General features: G+C 41.1%; 1 protein-coding gene across 2 annotated transcripts in view; it reads left to right on the top strand.

Annotated features, from left to right (window-relative positions):
• Nucleotides 1-21,656, top strand: part of syn3 (synapsin III) — a 98,506-nt gene that overhangs the window by 3,637 nt on the left and 73,213 nt on the right. For both annotated transcript variants that reach the window (XM_060889851.1, XM_060889850.1), the window contains exon 2: nt 12,317-12,760. In XM_060889851.1, the coding sequence (XP_060745834.1) occupies nt 12,351-12,760 (410 nt within the window). In that variant the 5' untranslated portion in view covers nt 12,317-12,350. The remainder of the gene's footprint in view (nt 1-12,316; nt 12,761-21,656) is intronic.

Below are 21,656 nucleotides of genomic sequence, written 5' to 3'. Positions count from 1 at the left end.
AGATGCTTTTTTAAACATATGCTCGAGCTCCAAAGAAGAAGCAGATGCAACAGTTTTAGGCTCACTGGCTTCTAAGAAGTTTTTAGGCTAATTAAATGAATTTGAAAAACATTTTCTACGGCCTGATTCTCTCAGCCAAGTGATGATAAAGTTTCATACAGTAATGATTTAATTCAGATTGTTATGGGAAGGAACTAGCTGTGTAAAGATACCCAAAAAAAACCAAATATGGGTGTGTTTTGATTTCATACAGCAAAACTATTCACTGGTGAAATGTGTGTCTGAGGTTTCAACGTTTGGTTGATTGAAACGTTAAATGTTTTAAAAGTACAATAATGGAAACTTTCTAATGAACTTAAAATGACAAAATTAATTCATTCCTATTCATGGGATGGGACAATAGATAACTAACACACACGTTCACATCATTTTTCATGAGAGGCAAATTAGACTAGCCAGTTCGCCTACTAGCTTTTTTTCCAGAGGTACGAAAATAAACCAAAACCCAGAGGAAGCCAATACAGACACAATCTGACTATGTAAAACCATGGAGCTGTGAGGTAGCAACACTAACACTGTACCACACTGAAAGCATGTCCTTTCCCCAAAAATATTAGTCATAGTAAAAAATGTCTAAATTATACAAGCAGATCTGATTAATGGAAACTGCAATGAGTGTGTTTCATATCCTACAGCACAGAAATCATGAGCTAAAAATGAAGATATTCAGTTAAAAATCCAAAAATGCTTCAAGGGTTAGACGATTCATGTGTTTTTTTTTTTTTGTTCATGTATAGTACTTGGTAATACTTGTTCCCCATTCAACTGAGACATTAGCATCATTAAATGTAGCCTTGACCTTGTCTTTAGGTCTTCACTGTGAGTCAGTAACTTTAAGTAAACCTAATTAATACAGTACATAGCATCATAGAAATAGTGCAAGTGCGGTATTTTAGGATCAAAGATTATTGTGGCTTACATTCTCAAAAGATTCGTTTAGTACACACACTCCATCTGTGCTTGATGAACATCTCACTCCAGATTTAATCCCCCTGTGTTTTTATTCAGTGAAGTCTTTCTACTAGATGTTGGAGTGTGTCTGTGGGGGTTAGTGATCATTCAGCTACAGGAGCGTTAGTGAGATCAGACACTGATGTTGGAGCGTGTCTGTGGGGATTAGTGATCATTCAGCTACAGGAGCATTAGTGAGATCAGACACTGGTGTTGGAGTGTGTCTGTGGGGATTAGTGATCATTCAGCTACAGGAGCATTAGTGAGATCAGACACTGGTGTTGGAGTGTGTCTGTGGGGATTAGTGATCATTCAGCTACAGGAGCATTAGTGAGATCAGACACTGATGTTGGAGTGCGTCTGTGGGATTATTGATCATTCAGCTACAGGAGTATCAGTGAGATCAGACACTGATGTTGGAGTGTGTCTGTGGGGATTAGTGATCATTCAGCTACAGGAGCATTAGTGAGATCAGACACTGATGTTGGAGTGTGTCTGTGGGGATTAGTGATCATTCAGCTACAGGATCATTAGTGAGATCAGACACTGATGTTGGAGTGTGTCTGTGGGGATTAGTGATCATTCAGCTACAGGATCATTAGTGAGATCAGACACTGATGTTGGAGTGTGTCTGTGGGGATTAGTGATCATTCAGCTACAGGAGCGTTAGTGAGATCAGACACTGATGTTGGAGTGTGTCTGTGGGGATTAGTGATCATTCAGCTACAGGAGCATTCGTGAGATCAGACATTGATGGTGTAAGAGTGAGGAGGTCTGGAGTTCAGTCAGTGTTCCAGTTCATCCCAAAGGTGTTCAGTGGGGTTGAGTCAGAGTCAGGGCTCTGTGCAGGACACTCGAGTTCTTCCACTCCAATATTAACACACCATGTCATCATGGAGCTCAGGGGCTTTGTGCACAGGGACATCGTCATGCTGTAACAGTGTCTGTCTCTTAGCGGTATTTCACACTGTTGGTAAAAAGGCTGTCATGTAGACCTTGAAACTTGGGCAGTGTGATACTGAACCTGAGACTTGTGTCCTTCATGCGCGTTTGTGATCACATATGATGGACACCGGGGTTCAATAGAATATCTTAAATCAGGAAGGCACCAGGAACACTCACATTCAGATTCAGACCACAACAAACATGCAGTATAAAGAAATCCTACACTTTTGTGTGCTTCCAGCTTTGGAGCAGCAGTTTGTAGAAGAAACAGATACAGTATGGATGTGATGATCAGGTGTTCACAAAGTTCTCGTTTCATAACCACGAAGCTCGTCAGCAGCAGCTGAAAGGAAGGAATGACTCAATGCGTGCAGTGACTGATATCAATTCAAGTACGTTAGTGATGCATTGTTCACAAACAAAACGTGTTTACTATGAGTCTGACAGGACACACACTGTACAGAGCGTCATATGTGTGGGGGAGTTGTGTTGATGCCTGTTCTGAGGCTTTCCAGATACATACTATTTTCGTTGATCACACATGGATCACACGTTAAGACCAAATCGCTCGACGTTTGTGGTTATTTATGCTCAGTATATGTCCTTTTAACATGAGTGTTGGATGAAAGACTTAGAGTCCAGATGCTAATTGTGATGCTTGAGATGTCTGGCTAAGACTCACATGTTGTAAAAACATGTCGTCGGTTCTTAGACATGGCATCAGTGGTGCTGTCTTGTAGCATTTAATTCTAACTAAAGCGGCATTACCTCTTAAGTGTAAGCCACTGTTCTGTACCTGTTAATTCTCTTGATATTATGGCACTGTCTGAGAATCTGTTCTGAGAATACGACTTCCATTTGAAAGCATGGAGATGAATGACTGTGTGTGAAAGCTCACACTTTCACTCTGTTCAGCACGTACACACACACACACACTTCGGAGAAGCAGTCAGCGGGAGTTAAGCTCTACAACGCTTAAAAAAACTCTAAAAGGCTTCAACAATGTTATGCAACTTCCTGAAATGTTTACATTCAAGCAAGAACATAATCTGGAAATGGTTAGTTATTCAAGAACTATCTAGAATAGTATCTAAGAATGAGCTTTGAGACACAGCTCCAGATTACATGCTCTGTTGCGGATATCATGTCATGACACGTTATACTGCACCGAGTATTAATGTTGTGTAGCAGCACAACATTTCTATACACAATCTACAATACAAAATTCATCAACAAACAAAAATTTGTGTTCAGTGTTTTGCTTATGCTATCGAGAGTATGCTATGTTGTTTGGTGTTGTTCAGTCACATCCTGGTTTTCCTGGTACGTCCTGGTTTTCCTGGTACGTCCTGGTTTTCCTGCTATGTCCTGGTTTTCCTGGTACGTCCTGGTTTTCCTGATACGTCCTGGTTTTCCTGCTATGTCCTGGTTTTCCTGGTACGTCCTGGTTTTCCTGATATGTCCTGGTTTTCCTGGTACGTCCTGGTTTTCCTGATATGTCCTGGTTTTCCTGGTACGTCCTGGTTTTCCTGATGCGTCCTGGTTTTCCTGCTATGTCCTGGTTTTCCTGATACGTCCTTGTTTTCCTGGTACGTCCTTGTTTTCCTGATACGTCCTGGTTTTCCTGGTACGTCCTGGTTTTCCTGCTATGTCCTGGTTTTCCTGCTATGTCCTGGTTTTCCTGATACGTCCTTGTTTTCCTGATACGTCCTTGTTTTCCTGGTACGTCCTGGTTTTCCTGGTTCATTTTCTGATTGTGTTTCTGTTGCTAAGTAACTATTCATAACATTCTAACACCACATCGGGTCACACTGTACATGTTTATCACCACAATGTGGAGTTAACACCGGAAAAGACTCAGACAAGAGGTTCATGACCTCTACCCGCGGTTAGAAGTAGGGTTTAGTATGAACAGAGCCTGCGGTTAAGTGCAGAGTGACAAGCTCTTTTGTCTAGCTTGTTTTGTTTGACATCCCTGCCTATTTTCCTTGAATTTTTCAGTTCTTATCTCATTGATGTCAGCAAATACATATTACTGTGTCCTCTTGTGTGTAGGTTCTCACTCACTCACTCACTCACTCTCTCACTCATCTTCTACCGCTTATCCGAACTACCTCAGATCACGGGGAGCCTGTGCCTATCTCAGGCGTCATCGGGCATCAAGACAGGATACACCCTGGACGGAGTGCCAACCCATCACAGGGCACACACACACTCTCATTCACTCACGCAATCACACACTACAGACAATTTTCCAGAGATGCCAATCAACCTACCATGCATGTGTTTAGACCGGGGAAGGAAACCGGAGTACCCGGAGGAAACCCCCGAGGCACGGGGAGAACATGCAAACTCCACACACACAAGGCGGAGGCGGGAATCGAACCCCCAACCCTGGAGGTGTGAGGCGAACGTGCTAACCACTAAGCCACCATGCCCCTCTATTTGTAGGTTGCTTACACTAAAAAAAAAAAATCACTGAAACGCTTTGGTCATGTTGCACTGAATCCAGAAGATGGAGTTTTGAATTCCACTTAAGCATCCCAGCAAAAATAGTTCAATTATTCAAAGGTATCTTGGAGATTTAATGTACTTATGCAAAAGAAAGCAAAAGTAGAGGTGATAAATTCACTGTTTAGAATAATAGGATTACGTCTCATATCGGTATGTGGCGTCTTACTGTGGAATCTACACATGAAATATTGCACATGACAATCATTTGCTCAGACTGAGTGAAATAAATAAAACATTAGTGAATCTTTCTGTTATTGTTTGTCATAATCAGGTCACTGTACCAGAATGAAATCAGGTCTCTGTACTAGAATCTTTTATTTCCAGAGAAAACAACCATAGATGGTTGTAATGATGGCTGGGTGATTGTCTGTATTACTGTGCAATACTCACACAGTGCAGCCATGTGGCTACTAAACTCAACTTAATGTACAGTAAACGAGTCCAGCATCTGCATCTCATTTAGCCGAGCATGTAAAACCTTTATAAGAGGTAATCAGGCAGCATCATAACGTCTGTGTTGCAATTCACAAAATGCTTTGCTTCAGTGAATGGAATAAAATAAGAGACCTGCAAGCCAAAGGAAAGACCCGCCTTGATTAGTACCTGTACTGTAATACAGACATAATACAATAAAACATTTACTGACAAATTAAGTCACATGTTCATTAACAGTAACTGTTTTTATCATAGTAAGGATCATATTGGATCTGGAGCCAATTCTAGGAACACAGGAGAACTAAATCCAGATGGGATGCCAGTTCTTTACAGCGCATATTACAGACATTTTCACATCTTGGAGCAATTGAACATACCTGACCCATTTACCTGCATGTGTCTCTGGACAGTAGAGAGGAAACCCATTTGAAGACGAAGAAAACATACAAAATTCATGAACAAATTTGGGGTCAGGATCAAACTAGAAACCTGTCAGAAATGCTACCTGCTTTTCCACCAGATGTTTTCCCAGGGCATTCACTAAATTCCAGGGGTTTTTGTTACCACAACGTAAAGTGGGCGTGTTTCTGGAGGTCTTGGAAAAACGTTCAAATAGGCCACGCCTACCCGATTACGCAATATCTGTTATGCTGTACTGAAATCCCTGGAAATAAGTGCATCCCGTTTTCCCTGGATGAAATTAATTCAAATGTGGAGCCATTTTTTGAGAAAAGCATTTTATCAAGGTTTCAATTGCACTCTCACTCACTCATCTTCTACCGCTTATCCGAACTACCTCAGGTCACGGGGAGCCTGTGCCTATCTCAGGCGTCATCGGGCATCAAGACAGGATACACCCTGGACGGGGTGCCAACCCATCACAGGGCACACACACACTCTCATTCACTCACGCAATCACACACTACAGACAATTTTCCAGAGATGCCAATCAACCTACCATGCATGTCTTTGGACCGGGGGAGGAAACCGGAGTACCCGGAGGAAACCCCCGAGGCACGGGGAGAACATGCAAACTCCACACACACAAGGCGGAGGCGGGAATCGAACCCCCAACCCTGGAGGTGTGTGGCGAACGTGCTAACCACTAAGCCACCGTGCCCCAGTTTCAATTGCAATACAATACAATTCAATTCATTAAGCTCAAACCGTAAAGTGGCCCATCAGTGGTGGCAGCTTATAGTGTGTCTGTGTAATCTGTAATGTAGAATTTCTATACAGATCAAGCCAGACTATTCCTAGACTACTGTCCCAGGTGTTACTTCATTTAACACTTCAATCATGGCTATATGTTGATCCCATGGTTCAATGGTGAATTTTTGTGTGCAAAATGCCCTTTGTCAGGACTAGCATCTCATTCAGAAAAAGATTCTTAAATCATGCACTGTGTTCCATGGACAGCCTCCAGACCCAATAGAACCCTGACCAGAAGATGCCTGAATGAATGTTGGCACAACATGTATTATTTTGAAACCACCTTCTGCCTTTTTGTTTTTGTGAACATTTCTCAACCAGTAGTATTTCAATATTTTTACTAGAACTATGCCTTTAAGATTCGTATTTGGATTACGGTCCAATGGGCAAAATCAAATGAGCAAAATCATTTGTGTCACAGAAGTGATTTAAGCCATGGAGGATGTGCAAACGGGAAGAGGAGTAAAATGTTGGCTGGTTTGTGGAGAGAGTTTTTGTGTGTTTGTGGGTTAGAACAAGCCAAGAACGAGCCAGTTCTCTAGCTGTGGACTGGAAGGCAATCATCAGCCAAGTGTGTGTAGCCTGCTGACAGAGAAATTTGGTTACTGTATGGTGACTCCAACTGTTCATTTCTTCTGCCAGCCCAGACAGATATGCAATCAACCATAGACGCTTGGTGATATTATCCTCCAGCTGTTGTAGCCTGAACTTAAACAGGGTGTTTTTGTATTCACGACTATCCAGCACACTTCTGAGGTGATTGACAAAGGGTGCCAAATGGTAGGAATCAGGATTGACAATATACTGTAGATACCGAAAGGATCCACCATTTTGTGTCCACCACTGTGTCCATTTTGTACTTAAGGAAATCCACATGGAATTCCAACATGGCATTGAATCTAATACAGCGTCTTATTTACTGTATGAAGCCTATAATACCAACCATATGAATGATTTTTATAAATTCTCCTCAACATAAACTGTTAATCTAATCATTTTCAGCCCTTTTATGAAGCACAATGTGTACCATACGCGACTTACTCAAAGTGTGTTGAGTAACACTCATTCTACATCATTCAGTCCAGTCAATACAGGCTTTGTATTTACAGGCAATACTTTGTTTATTTCGATGTTAATATATAATACTTTTCTTAAATCTTACTGACCACATAGTGCTTTTTTTACAGTGAAGTATCTTATAATTATAGCAATCTGTGATAAAAATTGAGCGATGCATCAACCAACAGCCTGATGTATGACTTTCATAGATTCTTGTAAATGTGTTACACAGATACCCTTCAAATGCGGTGTTACTCTTCTCTCGCTCTGTAATGACCAGCAGTGACAGAGCATAAGCCTGACACCTATCCACGACTCTTACTCAGCATGTTAGTGCCCTTTTCTCTGCACTCACTACTAAAGAGCAAAGGAAGCTGCCAAGTAATCCTGCGCAAAGCCTGGTTATCTTTACACTAGCTTTAACTCAGCTGATGGCTGTTTTAATAACCCCCTTTCACAAATGGCAGCATGAGAGACTGAGATTCTTCTTCTTCTTCTTTCTCCTTCCTAATTGTTGGTATCGCTTTGGCACCTCATACTGTGCTTTGGGAGTGCTCATTGTAGCTGTCAGGCATGCTTTTGTGCCTCTCTTTTTACGCTACTCAAACCAAGGCTCATTTTTCTATAGCTTAAGCAGAATGTGAGGAGGAGAAGAATGAGATATGCTTCGAAAATTCATAAATACAGTACGTACAGTGTATGACGGATGTATTGTATGTTCAGGGTACACAAGAATGTTGTTGTTGAACAACAACAAGTCCGAAATGTTCTGCTGAGGATCTCACTTTACCAGGGCTGTCAAGTGTCACGCATTGAGAGTGACAGTCACTCATTTGGGTCTTTTCTCCCGCTCTCCCTCCACACATTGTATTTCTCACACAGAAAAACCTTTTGACTATTTATCATATATTTAATATGCCGCAGCGCCCAAAATGTATCTGTCCGCACCGCTGTCTCTATGGAACCGGGCAGGAATCAAGAGCATCTCCCCTGGAGTTCTTAGTCGAGCCTGACACTTATCAGCCAATCAAAAAAACAGGCTACACAATAGCCAATCAGAAAATAGCACTATTGTATCTGGGTAAGATTTAATGCGACAACCAATGAAAAAAAAGCATATCGTGGAATTGTTCAGCATCATCCTCGTTCACCCACAGAGAAAACCACTGGGGCTGCGAGCATCACTTTGAGCACAGAGTAAGTCATGATCTCCTGTTTTAATGTTACAACAAATTCATAACTTGTTTGAAACAAATAGGCCAGTGGTTCTCAACCTGGGGGCCCTGAGATGGTGCAAGGGGGCCCCGGCTTTATGACATTTTATAAAATAATGAATTTATCATAAATTAAATCTCAGAAAAATCAGGCTACTAACCACCAGCACTACATTGTATAATTTAATATGTTTTGTTTAATTCAAATATTTCAAATATGTCACTCTTGCCTGTCTTCAAAACGTGAGAGCCCTGCATTACAGACCGGAACGTTCACTTGGTTCTTCTGTAAAATGAACCACATTTGAAGTCGTGTATCTGCTTCTTTACTTCACATCATATTTTAACACAGTGCTTATTAAACCTAATGTGATGATGGGATTTTTTTTGGCTTGGATCATGTCAGAATTTTATTTTGTCCATAGTGTTAATCGACTGCAGACATTTTCTGTGATAAATCAGTTTAATTCCCAGTATAAAGTGATTGAACAGTGGCGAAGACAGAGCGCAGGATTGTATCATCTTTCCACTCTGGTTGTGTACGCGAACACAAGCACAGCATGTTGTATCTATTTTTTCCACATATTCTCGCCTTGAGAGGTGAGAGGAGTGTATTCAGTGTAGGAGTGGTTTACTAAACAGCAAGGTTAAATCTCTTTTGGTATTATCTTCTCAGGTTGTCCATCCACCCATTCATTCATGTAAGATTTAGCACCGTATCTCAGGTAGGAGTGGTTGAAGGTCTGTAGGATTGTGACGGAACTGACTTTGGAGACTTTTTTCTTCAATAGGTTTATTTCTGTTTGTCCTGCAGAGATGTTCATGTTCAGGCCCATTTTCTGGCTTCATAAGATTTTTTTCATTGGTTTATCCATCTGTTTATCCGTCCATCGAGGATTCTCATAAGCTCCCGCATCATATTAAGAAGTGGTTGAATCTCCATATGTGATCATGAAATGTATAAATATATAAATAAGCTTTAAACATATTTCCTAAATTTAGATACTTCTTTAAAGCTGCTTTGTGGCTGTATGCATTGTTAAGAGCTCTATAGAAATAAAATAAAATCCAATTGAATTGAAGTGAGTTACTGTAACCAGAAGGTGAAATGTTTACATTTTATATTTGATCCAAACAGGCTCAAAGTCACAGCAAGGTCAACTGACAGACATCTGTATATTTTTCGTTAGAGTTTAAAGTTTTTCTATGTTTAAAGTACAACTTAAGGCCTAGCTGTTTAAACAAAAGGTTACCAGATTATTTTTGAAAAAAGTTAGTTTTATTATTGTAAGTCAGTTATAAGCGCTGGGGGGCACGGTGGCTTAGTGGTTAGCACGTTCGCCTCACACCTCCAGGGTTGGGGGTTCGATTCCCGCCTCCGCCTTGTGTGTGTGGAGTTTGCATGTTCTCCCCGTGCCTTGGGGGTTTCCTCCGGGTACTCCGGTTTTCTCCCCCGGTCCAAAGACATGCATGGTAGGTTGATTGGCATCTCTGGAAATTTGTCCATAGTGTGTGATTGTGTGAGTGAATGAGAGTGTTTGTGTGCGCTGTGATGGGTTGGCACTCCGTCCAGGGTGTATCCTGCCTTGATGCCCAATGACGCCTGAGATCACGCACAGGCTCCCCGTGACCCGAGGTAGTTCGGATAAGCGGTAGAAGATGAGAGAGTGAGTGAGTGAGTTATAAACGCTGTTGTTATACACCGCTACTGCGGAAATGTTAAACTCTATCGTATACGAGTCCGTTTGGCTTCGTCAGTGAAATGACCTGAAATGAAAGTGCCACTCAGACTAAACATAAAGCCTCGCTTTTCATCAGCCGTTATACAAAGCAGCACTGCATCACTTAGCACCTTGTCTCATGTCTTCCTGTCAAATCTTTATCTTTCACCTCCAGTTCCCTGCAGCTCCCCAGTTCTTTCTTTCTTCTTCATCCCTATTCAAGGCACCATAACACTCTATTCAGCCGGTCTTTTATCTAGCCAGAGCAGAACAGAGCCGTTTTTTCCTCTCTCTGCTCTGTGTTTTGTAAAGACTCACTGAAAACAGGATTTCAGGAACTTCAGTGTTTCTGCTGCAGCTCCTCATTCTGTCTAAAAGATGCAAATCTAATGATCCATGCAGTTCTTTCTCCTAAATGACTGCTTATGTAACTGCTGTCTTTACTGAAGTTTTTAATGTACGTGCTGTCTTAACTTCACTGCCTTAAAGTGCAGATTCTCAGCTGCAGTATTCTGAGATTTATGTTTAATGGTGACAAAGTGATGGGGCTACAATGTCTTTTCAGTTTCAGGTGGGATTTAATGGCTTTTTTTTTTGTACACGTATACACCAAACGTCATATAGCAGATATGTCGCAGATAATCAGGCGTCAAATCTAGGAAAGCCAATCAGAGGAGTGGGAGGGTTCTCACTCATACTATAATAAACCAAACACAGGGAAGGTGTGTGACAGTCTGCTGTGCTGCCCTAAAAAGTTAAACAGCGGAAGTAATTTTCGCACTGCTCTACTATTACTCTCTCTCTCTCTCTCATTTTCTATCGCTTATCCGCACTATCTCGGGTCACGGGGTCAGGCGTCATCGGGCATCAAGGAAGGATACACCCTGGACGGAGTGCCAACCCATCGCAGGGCACACACACACACACTCATTCACTCACACAATCACACACTACAGACAATTTTCCAGAGATGCCAATCAACCTACCATGCATGTCTTTGGACCGGGGGAGGAAACCGGAGTACCCGGAGGAAACCCCCGAAGCACGGAGAGAACATGCAAACTCCACACACACAAGGTGGAGGCGGGAGTCGTACCCCCAACCCTGGAGGTGTGAGGCGAACGTGCTAACCACTAAGCCACCGTGCCCCCCTCTACTATTACTACTACTATTTATTAGCAGGGTTAGGACTGCTTTTTCCAGGGGTTATGAAACTTTGCGGTGATAAACTTTGCGGTGATAAACGTGTACAGTGTGAAAAGATGTGGTGTTAGGATGTTACCACTAGATGCTTAGCAACAGAAAGACAATTAGAAACAGTGCCTCTGTGTCTCATAATCAGGTGAAAACCAAGATGTAGCAACACTGAACATCGTGGAAGTGTGCGCCGTAGCAAGGGGGAAATTACTGACATTGTAAAATTACCGGTCACTGAACGCCTGGTCGAATACACAACTAAATTAAAAAGACAAAAAAATGCTGTTAAAGCTGTGAAAGAGAACAATACCTTCTCGAGCACTGAACAGCAGACCTGTACTTTCTTCAGAACTTTGAGCAGACACATGCTGTATTTATCCAATCATTGTTGTTGATGGGGCGAATATGCAAAAGAAGATGGTTAAGGAATAAGGAACATCAGATTATGAGCCAGGATTAATAGTTAATCCAGTGTAAAGTATGAAACAAACGTGAAACGTGTGAAACAACGAGCAACATAAATGCAGGATTGCGTTTACGATCATGCAGGGAACTAGTTCATGTGTGAAAAGCCAAGTGTGTGCTTGGTGTTTCTCTATAGTTTGGGGCTTGATCAATAAAAACAATAAAGATTTGATTTTAATAATACTGAGAGGACAAGATATACTGGCTACAGGTATTTACATCTGCCTCGTCTCAGATGGACTCCCTGTAGGCTTCTAAGTCAGATTCTGTCATATTAAAGTAGGTTAGTATATCAGCGGTGTGTCACTGCTATCCTATTGAGTGCTGTAGTGTGTAGGATGTAGTTTGGTTGGTGTAGGTCGCCATGGTTTCTGCTTGAAGCTGTGGGATTCTATTGTAAATTAGACACCACAATTAGCTTGTGTAACCTTTTGGTTTTAATCAGAGGTAGTAAAAGACATCAATTCATTTATTCAATTTATTCATTTCTTATAGATTTATTCTACTGTTAGAGCTTACAGTTGTCTTATTTTTTTCTCCCAGCCCATTCTCTTTATTGCCGATCAACAGCACCACCATGAACTACTTGCGCCGGCGTCTGTCTGACAGCAGCTTTGTAGCCAACCTGCCCAATGGCTACATGATGGACTTGCAGAGGCCCTCTGGCTCTAGCGGTTCCAGCAGTTCTACCAGCTCCCCGGCTTCCCCGGCCACGGAGAGGCGTCAGCAGCCGCCTGCAGCAACAGCAGCAGCTGCACCAGCAGCAGCAGCAGCACCATGTCCGCCTCCTCAACCCGCCTCCACAGGCACGTTTCTCAGCTCTTTCTCCAGCGTGGTGAAGACAGCTCAGATTGCCAGTGCTGTGCAGGCCAAAGCTGCTGCTCATGCGGACACAGCAGCTGCAGCAGCGGCTGGTACCGCTCCGGCCAAGCCTGTAGTCCGCAAGCCCAAAGTGCTGTTAGTCATCGACGACGCACACACAGACTGGTAAGAGATATTTCAGTGCAGTTATGATATCATCCAGCTCAGATTTGCACTTCTCTGGAAAATGATTCGTATATTTCATTGCATTGGAAAGAAGGAAGGAGAAAGAAATTTAAAGCACTCTGAATATCATTTAAAAGCTTTGATTTACTGTAATATAACTTGTTCTTTACTTGACACCTGTATGGTTCTATAGAGAAACAGCAGACTTGTGTACAGAAATAAATAAATAAATAAATAAATAAATAAAGTCGCCGAATGAATCGAACTTTATTCTCAAAGTAATTGTTAGGAAGAAAACATTTTATTTTAGGCAGCTCCTAACAGACCATTAGCCTCAGTAGAGATTTACAACCCGCTGCTAATGTTCCGTCTGTTAATGAGCCATGCTGTTTGCAGCAGTTTGGGTTGAAGCAGGGATTTACTTTTAAAAAAAAAAAAAAAGGAAGAAGAAAAAGAAAAAAACGGAGCTTTGGATTAGCATAACAACACACAAAAACACAAGCTGCTGAAAGACGAATGCGACACTCCTCCATGCTGTGTAGCTTCCTGTTATCATTTATTAGTCGTGACGCTGCAAAATATGTCATCATGCTAATCAAGATACCCTGAGAGTATCCGATCTGATCTGATCTAGTGTTTCTTTGTTGAAGAAAAATAAGGAAATATATCATTATGAAGCGTATTTGTAGTCATTTTTATTGCTAATTTCATGCTTGTAATCAGAACTGTTAAGAATTTTTTAAAAAAAATGGAAGCAAATTATTTGAGAGAAGGAAAAGAACAATTAAATTTAATTTGTAATGACTAGATGTCTAGAAATATGTTAAGTGAGTAGAAGTGTAATGTTCGATATTCGGTATTTTTACTTGCCAACAGTCAAAAACATCTAAGATCAGTTCTTAATGTCTAAAGACGCAGCATAAACCTTTTAGTACCAGAGTGATGACACTTGTATTTTCCCTTCTTTCTGTCTTTTTTATCATTATCTTTTATTGTAATGTTTCAGACTGACAAGAACTCACTGATGCACTTAAAATAATGATATTAATGAGTAATCATTTCACTCTGAAATGAGCAATCTCCCCAAGAGCAAGTTAAGCAATCTCCCCAAGAATTTTGAATAATAATAAAAATAAATAAATGAATGAATTAATTCATAATAACAACAACAACAACAACAACAATAATGATAATAATAATAATAATATTTATTACTTATAATTAAGTAGATAATAATAATAATAATAATTATTATTATTATTATTATTATTATTATTATTATTATTATTATTACTATTATTAATTTGATTTTTTTTTGGCTTCTGGGGTAAATAGTTCATCTTTAAGCTCTGTCATTTGTGCTGTTTTTCCATAGTTTAAGATAAACTTTGATATAAAGTAGATATATTACTAGATTCAGTACAAATTTCTGCTAGTAAGATGTAGTGGCTGTATCAGTAGTGAGTTCTGCTGGAGTATTGATGCTTGTGAGCAGCACTAGCTGCAGTGAATCCCTTTGACAGCAGGGTGGGGCAATAGTCCAACTTGACAAGGCCTGTATTTGTGTACAACATATCTAGCACTCTGCACCAGATGGAGCCAGATATAAACGTAATAAAATCCAGTCCTGGAAAAGAAATCAACGTCAAGAATGAAGATTTATCTACAGTAACATTGTGAAAGCACTAAACAACACTAGTTCAAACCCCAGCATTTAATCTCCAAACACAGCCACATCGCTCAAGTTACGATGATGCAGTTATGTTCGTCAAGCCATCAATATTTTGTAGCACTTATCCTACAGTGTCACTAGGAGCCTGGAGTCTATCCCAGGGGGCTCGGGCCACATCTAGGACAGGATGCCAGTCTATCTCACACACCCATTCACAGCCATTCACACACTACAGGTAAATTATCAGCCTACAAGCCATGTCTTTGGTAGAAAGTAAATGGAGTATCAGGTGGAAACACCTGAAACAGAGGGAGAACATGCGGAAGTGGGACCGTAGGGGTTAATGAGGTGGATTACCGATCGGAAGGTTGTGGGTTTGAATCACATGACCACCGAACTGCCACTGTTGTGTCCTTTAGCAAGGCCTCATCTACTGTACTTAGCTTTGGATAAAGATGCCAAATGTAAATTTGTCTATAAGCTCATATGTGTTGGGGGATGTGGTAGTTTAGTGACTAAGGTGTTGGACTACTATCAGAAGGTTGTGAGTTTGAGTCCCAGGTCCACCAACCCTCAGTTGTATTAAATGAGATACAATGTAAGTCACTGTAACAAAGAGGGAATCAAACCCCTAGCCCCCGGTGCAAGGCAAACGGGCTTATCACTAAAACACCGTGCCCCACACCTCCCAGCCAACAATGCTTTCTTAATTTAGTTCTGTTTCTATAACTAGTTGCCTAATTTGAACCACCACATCACTGGGCAGTCAGTTACTAAGGATGACTGAATGAACACTCACAATGCATTGCACAATTCTTTCTTGTCATTTGTTCGAGCGTTATACTGTATCTGACCGCTTGCACACACAGTAGTAACTATTTTGCCATATAAACGGTTTGCTTAGAAAAACATGTGGATGTAATGTCCACTTTATTAGGAACACTTGTACACCTGAAAATTCATGTAGTTGCTAATCAAGCTAGCCGAGCATGTGGCAGCAGAAAAATGCATACAAACATGCAGATAAAGATCAAGAGCTTTGGGTCGTGAACATCACAATGAAGAAAAAGTTCATTTGGTGCAACCCAAAGGTAAAATGTAAATAGACTGTATACCGTTGCACAGCATTGTGTTTTCTCAGTTGATACAGTATGGTTTTGCCTGGTTGGTTTGAATGATCTCCAAAATCAATAGTTTTGACATGATGTCTTTATCCTTTGCTTTTTCAATGTAGTCTATACACATTGCAGTGAGACCGTGAGACTGTGAAACGTCAATGGGTTCTAATGAGACTCGGATATACTGTAATATTGTAGACTGGACACACGGACAGGGTTAAGGATCTTCTATCCTTCCGTGTTGCTAATGCTGATAAGTGGCACATGTCCTAATTAGTTAGCAAGCAATCTGAACTTGTCATATAACAATCCCTTCATTTTGCTGCTTTGCACTGTGGTACAGAACAGCTTTTCTGTTCACACATCCAAAAAACACAAACTCCGCTCCAAGGCGACGTCAGCGGGACAATAGAGACTTCTGTACACGTGTCTATGCCGTGCTCACAGATACAAAGTCAGCAGTGAATGAATTTCTGACCTCAGCTTAGAAAGATTTAGCCACAGAGACCAATTTGACATTTTGATAACAATGAGGCTTTATTGAGCTCACTATTTCAGTGTCTCGAATAGCCAAACAGCATCTATTTATTGAAAATTACTCGTGAGGGCACTGGCAAGGAATGTCTTCACAGCACAGGGACTAAACATTAACCTGCTCCAAACCAGATGTCAAAATAATTTGGAGTCTAAAACCTGAAATGTGCAACACATGATTTTTACCTGAGTTTGTGTTTTGGGATTTTCTTTAAGCAGTAGGACTAGAATACGGCTTATTTAAACCGACTACCGTATGAAGTAGCTTCCTCTGGTCTCGTATCAGATACGTTATGTGGCTTATACCGTCTTGTGTTAATTCATCCTCATTCATAATGAGACATATAGAATGTATAAATGTATAAAGGAATTCATATTCCCAAAAGATGGTGTAAAGTGTGAGTGTTTTTGCATTAAGAACAGACGAATATCGTCTCTCTCTCTCTCTCTCTCTCTCTCTCTCTCTCTCTCTCTCTCTCTCTCTCTCTCTCTCTCTCTCTCTCTCTCTCTCTTCCTCTGTGAGCATTCCAGAAGAGAGGAATCATGTAGCTTGGAGACCCAGGCAGCCCCTGATGGACATGACCCCGTTCTCAGCTCCCGCTCTCTTTGTGGGCCACATTGATGCCACACACATCAGCTTTCACCAGACCATCTCCACCATCTCCCTCTCTCATTCCTTCTATCAGCCTGTCACTTTCTTTGAAACGCCCTAAATCTTCTTTTCTGCCTCAAATTGACTTTCGCATATTTTCCGAATATTTTCCGCCTTTGTCTGCTAATCAGCTTTAATCATTTCCTTAGTGAGGTCTTCATCACTCAGACAGTTTGGTACTGAAAGCACAAGGGAGGCGGAGTTTAACCAAAACGAACACATCTTATTTCTCTGAGTTTGTCCTTTAAACTTACATAACATTCCCTTTATCCACGAGTCAATCCAGGAGTCAATCCAGCACTGTGACAGTTATGTTTTCAGTTTTGTAAATTCTCACTAAAAACTGTATGGTATCCCATATGAGTACATACATGAATTGACATAAGTATTGCTACTGTATCAATCTGCACACATTGTAAGTGTCTATTATGACCTTCAGAGGCCTGGTGTGAATTATGAGCACACAGAATGATTTGTGAGTGTGGAGCAGTGAGGTAAGCGTAATGCAGAGAAACTGTTGTGTGTAGGAGTACAGCAGTTCAGCAAGCACTAAGACATGTCAGTGCATTCCCAAGGTTCTGCTTAATGCTTGTGAATTAAGGTGCTGATACTGTAGCTCTCTGTAGGCACAGGTTTATTAAGCATAAAACTCAAAAATGTAACTTGCAGGAGCAACTAAAATACACACTCCTGCTCACTCACTCACTCACTCACTCACTCACTCACAATAACTCACTCACTCACACACTCATTTACTCACTCACACACTCACTCACTCACTCACTCACTCACGCAATCACTCACTCACTCACATAATCACTCACACAATCACTCACTCACACAATAACTCACACAGTCACTCACTCACTCACACAATCACTCACTCACTCACTCACTCACTCACTGACACAATCACTCACTCACTCACTCACTCACACAATCACTCACTCACTCACTCACTCACTCACTCACTCACTCACACAATCACTCACTCACTCACACAATCACTCACTCACTCACTCATTCACTCACTCACACAATCACTCACTCACTCACTCACTCACACAATCACTCACTCACTCACACAATCACTCACTCACTCACTCACTCACATAATCACTCACACAATCACTCACTCACACAATAACTCACACAGTCACTCACTCACTCACACACTCATTTACTCATTCACTCACACACATTTACTCACTCACACACTCACTCACTCACACACTCACTCACTCACACTCATTTACTCATTCACTCACACACTCATTTACTCACTCACTCACACACTCATTTACTCACTCACACACTCACTCACTCACACACTCACTCACTCACACACTCATTTACTCACTCACTCACACACTCATTTACTCACTCACACACTCACTCACTCACTCACTCACTCACAATCACGCAATCACTCACAAAATCACTTACTCACTCACTCATTTACTCACTCACTCACAATAACTCACTCACACAATCACGCAGACAATCACTCACACAATCACTTACTCACTCACTCACTCACACAATAGCTCACACAATCACTCAGACAATCACTTACACAATCACTTACTCACTCACACAATAACTCACACAATCACTTACACACAGACACACACTCACTCACTCACTCACATACTCAATCACTCAGTTACACAATCACTCACTCTCTCACTAACTCACACAATCACTCACCCACATACTCACTCACTCACTCACTCTCTTAAACAATCACTCACTCTCTCTCTTACACAATCACTCTCTTAAACAATCACTCACTCAGTAACTCACACAATCACTTACACAATCACTCTCTCACTCTCTCACTCACTCACACAATCACTCACACACACACTCACTCTCTCACTCACTCACACAATCACTCACACACACACTCACTCTCTCACTCACTCACACAATCACTCACACACATACTCACTCATTCACTCACTCACTCACTCACACAATCACTCACTCACTCTCTTAAACAATCACTCACTCACTCACACAATCACTCACTCACTCTCTTAAACAATCACTCACTCACTAACTCATTCACTCACTCACACAATCACTCACTTACATACTCACTCACTCACTCACTTACATACTCACTCACTCACACAATCACTTACACAATCACTCACTTACATACTCACTCACTCACTCACACAATCACTTACACAATCACTCACTTACATACTCACTCATTCACTCACACAATCACTTACACAATCACTCACTTACATACTCACTCACTCACTCACTCACACAATCACTTACACAATCACTCACTTACATACTCACTCACTCACTCATTCACTCACACAATCACTTACACAATCACTCACTTACATACTCACTCACTCACTCATTCACTCACACAATCACTTACACAATCACTCACTTACATACTCACTCACTCACTCACACAATCACTTACACAATCACTCACTTACATACTCACTCACTCACTCACACAATCACTTACACAATCACTCACTTACATACTCACTCACTCACTCATTCACTCACACAATCACTTACACAATCACTCACTTACATACTCACTCACTCACTCACACAATCACTTACACAATCACTCACTTACATACTCACTCACTCACTCACTCACTCACACAATCACTTACACAATCACTCACTTACATACTCACTCACTCACTCACACAATCACTTACACAATCACTCAATTACATACTCACTCACTCACTCACACAATCACTTACACAATCACTCACTTACATACTCACTCACTCACTCACTCACACAATCACTTACACAATCACTCACTTACATACTCACTCACTCACTCACTCACTCACACAATCACTTACACAATCACTCACTTACATACTCACTCACTTACACAATCACTCACTTACATACTCACTCACTCACACAATCACTCACACAATCACTTACACAATCACTCACTTACATACTCACTCACTCACTCACACAATCACTTACACAATCACTCACTTACATACTCACTCACTCACACAATCACTCACTTACATACTCACTCACTCACTCACACAATCACTTACACAATCACTCACTTACATACTCACTCACTCACTCACACAAATACATACACAATCAATCTCAAACAATCATTCACTCACTCACACACACAGACACTCACTCACACTCACTCATTCACTCACTCACTCACTCACTCACTCACTCACTCATTTACTCATTTATTACACACACACACACACTCACTCACACACAGACACTCACTCACACACTCAATCACTCACAATCACTCACTCACTCATTTACTCATTCATAAACACTCTCACATGCACACTCACAAACACAACACACTCACTCACTTACACAGACACTCACTCAGTCAATCACACACAGACACTCACTCACAGACACAACCTTACTCACTCTCTCACACACACACACACACACACTCACACACACATACACACAAACACACACACACTTACACAGACAGTCACTAACTCAGTCACACACACATAGACACACACTCACTCGCTCTGTCACTCACTCAGTCACTCACTGACTCATTCACACACACTCACTCTCTCATTCACACTCAATACAAAGTATTTTTCTTATTTTGGTATCAGTACATTTATCAAAAAAGCCTGTAGAATTTATGGACACTAAAGACACTGTAATTGTATCTCATGCTCATATGTTTCATGTTTTTTAGTGTTTAGATCATTTCTAGGATGAATCTATTTACCATCACAAAGAATTTGGCACTGAATTCAAGCGAATCTATTATATTTATGCCAATGCCATCTCTTTGGAATTCTGTCATTGTTGTAATTCTTGGTTTTGCACCCTAAAGCAGAGAAACTCTTTTTTTATTCCCTTCTACAGATATCCGCTTTAATCCAAACACATGACTCACTCTAGTGTAATGCAGCAAGTAATCCATTCTGGGCAGAAAGGCTGTTTTTTTCTTCTTAAGACATTTTTTGCTCTGTAGGTGTGGATGTAGGCGATTGTACGATGTTAGTCTTTTATTATCATTGCATTGGATTGTTTATGGTTCAATGAAATGATCATTATTATTTGACATTTTGTTTGTTTTCAGTTTTAAAGGTAGAGCGTTATATATAATGGGCAGTGCTGTAGATTAAACACACTATATGGGAAAAAGTATGTGTGTCACACCTATACACATATGTGGTTCTTCTCCACACTGTTACTGTAAGAGACTCAGACAATGTTTCAGCATGGGGAAGCCCCTGAGCTCTGTGAACTGGAGTGTCCTGCACAGAGCCCTGACTCTGACTCAACCCCACTGAACACCTTTGGGATGAACTGGAACACAGACTGAACCCCAGACCTCCTCACTCTTACACCATCAGTGTCTGATCTCACTAATGCTCCTGTAGCTGAATGATCACTAATCCCCACAGACACACTCCAACATCAGTGTCTGATCTCACTAATGCTCCTGTAACTGAATGATCACTAATCCCCACAGACACACTCCAACATCAGTGTCTGATCTCACTAATGCTCCTGTAGCTGAATGATCACTAATCCCCACAGACACACTCCAACATCAGTGTCTGATCTCACTAATGCTCCTGTAGCTGAATGATCACTAATCCCCACAGACACACTCCAACATCAGTGTCTGATCTCACTAATGCTCCTGTAGCTGAATGATCACTAATCCCCACAGACACACTCCAACATCAGTGTCTGATCTCACTAATGCTCCTGTAACTGAATGATCACTAATCCCCACAGACACACTCCAACATCAGTGTCTGATCTCACTAATGATCCTGTAGCTGAATGATCACTAATCCCCACAGACACACTCCAACATCAGTGTCTGATCTCACTAATGCTCCTGTAGCTGAATGATCACTA

Source organism: Tachysurus vachellii, chromosome 16 (assembly GCF_030014155.1).
Source record: "Tachysurus vachellii isolate PV-2020 chromosome 16, HZAU_Pvac_v1, whole genome shotgun sequence".
Classification (NCBI taxonomy): domain Eukaryota; kingdom Metazoa; phylum Chordata; class Actinopteri; order Siluriformes; family Bagridae; genus Tachysurus; species Tachysurus vachellii.
The sequence above is the reverse complement of the archived record's forward strand: the minus strand, read 5'-3'. Positions and strand labels throughout refer to the sequence as shown.